Raw genomic sequence first — 3,954 nt, 5'->3', positions numbered from 1 at the left:
TGTGTTTCTGTTACAGATCGCAGCTGATAAACCGTGCTACTTTTAGAATGGAATGTGCACTGCTGTTTCACATGTTTTGGACTGTGTAACACTCAGGATTTAATCATATTTTCTGCAGTTAGCTTATTTGTATAGCATGCTCATACGCAATGGCAGCTCAACACAATTATTTGATGAGTTGATGATGTGTGGTGGTTGCTGGGCTGTACTGAGTGAGCAAATCAGTTATATATTATATCCATAATCCATTCAGGTGGGGTACACCCTCACCAGCCTGTCACACGGCTGACACGTAAAGGCAAACCACTTCATGTGCAATGTGCCAACTCAGGGCCCTGGGGTTAGATTGCATTGGCCAGTTTTTTCAGAAAGCTCTAATTTTGGATATTTTCTAAAAGTAAAGATCAGGATCAACAGTGACTCTCTCTGTTCTTGGAGTACTGTGGAGACACATTAACTACTACATCAGTTATACCATAGACAAGTGTATGTGCATTTCCTGTGCTGCCTATGAGTCCTCCAACAGTAAGGCATGTAGGTACAAGAAGAATATTGAATATTATAGGTAACAAAATCAGAACTCTTTTTCCACTGTTGCAGTCATTGATTTATTTCCATAAAAGACCATTGCAGCCTACTGAAATGTTACCAGATATCATTTCAAGTCATTTCAACTCTGGTGTGAGTAAATTATGATTTATTACATTCAAATAAGCAGATGAATGTCAAAACTAAGACTATTACAGATAAACATTTAACACCACAATGGTAAGTTGTCTGATGAAACTGCAACAATTGGCCCTGTATTGGGTACATCTAGCCTACTGTAAAGCTAGATGGCAGCATAACACTTGTGTAAGATCATTACTCCTTCTACATCGTAGCAGCCATCCGTCATGGCCTCTAATGGCTGCTGAAAAACTAAACGTCATCATTGTTTTTGAAGTAACATGTATGATTGTCAGCCATTGAAGCAAATGTCTAGAAAACATGTGATTAAGAAAAACATCATAATTAACATTCAGTACGGTATATTCATCAAAATAATGTTAAGATAGTTGGCATACATATAACTGTAAGATGTTTACGTCACATATAGGACGAGATAATTATTTACATGGGTAAGATGCAGCAGATACTTCATTGAAGTTAAAAATAAAAAAAGTCAAGTTTAGCATATATTTTGGATGTATAAAAATATACAGTATTGAATGCTGAAATATAAGGCAGCTTTATATATCCTTACAAGCTGATAATTACATTGTTCAAATATATATAAGCTTATAAGCTATTGCATAAATTGCCATTAACCACATTATAGTTCTCTAGTGAGAGGAACCTGAATGTGGTAGTATGGGGTCCAGTAATGTCAGTTTGTTGAAAGGAATTCTCCCCCGTTGCAGCTTTGGTAATGCACTCATTGGAGCTTTTCGGAGGAATTATCTTCTATTTCAGCTGCTTAGCTCGCTTTGGAAGCTGAAGAAGAGACGGTCCCACAGGTCTGACTTGACATTCATAAATCATACACTTGCTCAGACACAGAAATCTGCAAGTAAGCATGCGCACACAAACTTCTCTCTATCTATTATTGGAATCTCACTTCCATCCAGAGTGAACTGAGTTTCCTCTGATGGGCTGTACAGATGTAGCAGCTGTTCTTTCTGCATATCTAGTTGTAAATCTGTGGAATAAAACCTCTGAGGGGACTTATCTGTTTTGAGCAAAAACCCCCCAACAAGGGTTCTCCTTTGCCCTACCGTGCCTGTCTTAGGCAGCTTTGCATTGGCTTTTGTGTGTGTGGATTTTTCTGACCAGCTTCAGTGCTCCGTTTTTGTCTTCCTGTCTGAATGGAAAGCAGAGCGACATGCCGGAGTGAGCGCCGCCGTCGCCCATAGCCTTTGCATCCAATCTTTTCTGGGGGGGCTATGGGCTCTTTTTGGTCGTGGGTCTGAATTTTGTGCAGTTTGTGGATCAAGTCGTGATATACACATGTTCCTAGGGCGCAACCAGATCCTTTGGTTGTTGACCTCCTTGGTCTGATTTTTAACCCAATGCTGGAAAAGAAAAAGTAACATTTACGCTCTGTTTTCAGACCTTGAAAATTAGACTTGGAAACTGATAGGATTCATTCACATTCAAGAGTATAGGATATGTCAGCCACAGTATTATTTCTCACAAGACTTACATTTAATTTGGTGTTATGGAGTGATGAAGTGATTTATGATATTAGGTCATGTTAAAGTTTTACATCTCACCATGTTTACCATTACATTTAACTGTCTAGTGTGGGTGAAATGCAGCTTTTCTTGTTACCTTAATGGAGGTGAGACCATTTTTGCACTGTCGCCCTGAGGTGGTCCAACATGGATATCAGAGTGTTTCTCATCAGCTGTCATTAAGCTGTTGCCCGGGTCTCTCTTCATACGAGTCTGCAGCCATACTTTAAACCTGGAACACAGAGACAGAAGAGGCTGTGACAGCAGGAATACCAATTTAAAGACTAATTGTTGGGTACAGTCGTAAAGTGACGATATCAAAGTAACTTGGTTCGGCTGGTTCACACAGTGCCCGTTGATCAGGCTGTTCACCTTTTTTTCAAGCTGGAGTTGAGCTCCCCTGTGGAGCCTTTTCCCAGTGGCAGGACCATGATGAAAACACAGCAGCAGATGACAGTGTGCAGAGATAATCTCATTTCGGCTGTGAGCTGTCAATAGCAGAGAGAAAGATATTATTTTTAAGGATTTGTCACAGGTAGTGTTTGATTAGTTGAAAGCAACTTGTACTTGGGGAATTAGCCAGCCATAGTATCTAATCAATAGTGGTTAAGAAACAGTGTGTTGGATTGTTAATGGTAATGGGGTGTACATGGGCTGTAATTAATGAGATACCCATATATCAGTGTTGCCAACATCAATAAATAAACATAAATATCTGTTCTGAACTCCTAGTCAACAAGTTTCTCTAATCTCCTAATTTCACAGGGCATCAATTTACCTTACTGAATACCTGAAGAGGTCTTCAACAATAATAATATGTTTTTTAATCATCTTAAACAGGTTAAAAATGATGGTCACTTACCTTAGGCTCTAGCTTCTAATGTGATACAGAAAATAAATGGTACACATCCAAGTGTGCTGAGTGTTGTTTATCAGAGATAGGTGTTTTTCCAAGGCTGCAAAGAGTTTACCATGAGTTGAAGTCTGAAGTTTACACTGCTAACATCAGAGGCTTTATAGAGGGAGGGAGGGAGCTGTACCTGAATGCCAGACCCAGTGGGAGGGCCTATGGGACAGTGCATGTCAACCCATTCCACCCCACATGTAGACAGTAAAACCAAAAACATGCACATAGAGAATATAATTGAGTCAGCAATCCCAAAAATAGTGACTTGTGATTTCTTACGCTTGTCTTCAAGTAGACAGCGAAAGAATAGTTTTTTTTAACATTTAGAGCTTTGTATATCAACTAGTCTCTCTGTTAAAGCTGTGCACCAAGTTATTTACTGTTCTTTCAATATTCCTTTATTAACAGATTGTTTGTTTTTGGATGGTTTGTTTTAGTCCATGTTATCTATCTGAGATGGTAAATTGTTAAAAAAAAAGAAAGAAAGACAAACGGGTGCATTTTAATTAGCACTCTGTTCTTATGGCAACCATGCGCTTTGACAATTAGAGACACTAATAGGTGCTTTACGCTGAACTTTCCTTCAGATGATGTGTTTAATCGCTTACATTCACTGCTAGTCACTCCTAGGCATTCTAAACAAGGGCTGCATGTGTAACGATTAACCACACAGTCTTCCATTGTCCTCCAGAATAGCTCATATTTTTTCCATGACAGTTTATAAACTAAGAAGCACTGAAAATAGGAGATGGTTCCATGTTTCAGAAAGGCATTCACTTTACTGAAAGTAAATGTATCAACTGAAAAACTGTCTGGACATTGTGCCCAAAG

At 39.0% G+C, this 3,954-nt stretch overlaps 1 protein-coding gene across 1 annotated transcript; it reads right to left on the bottom strand.

Annotated features, from left to right (window-relative positions):
* Positions 1–682: 682 nt before the first annotated feature.
* Positions 683–3,237, bottom strand: admb (adrenomedullin b). Its single transcript, XM_085780559.1, is given in 5 exon segments — positions 683–1,806; positions 1,808–2,054; positions 2,314–2,448; positions 2,589–2,704; positions 3,079–3,237. Coding segments are annotated over 4 exon segments (525 nt in total). The 5' UTR covers positions 2,693–2,704; positions 3,079–3,237; the 3' UTR covers positions 683–1,767.
* Between the last annotated feature and the right edge of the window lie 717 nt (positions 3,238–3,954).

Source organism: Trachurus japonicus, chromosome 6, assembly GCF_045865225.1.
Source record: "Trachurus japonicus isolate A0001 chromosome 6, Traja_1.0".
Taxonomy (NCBI): domain Eukaryota; kingdom Metazoa; phylum Chordata; class Actinopteri; order Carangiformes; family Carangidae; genus Trachurus; species Trachurus japonicus.
Note: the sequence above shows the minus strand (reverse complement) of the source record. Positions and strands in the feature narration are given on the sequence as shown.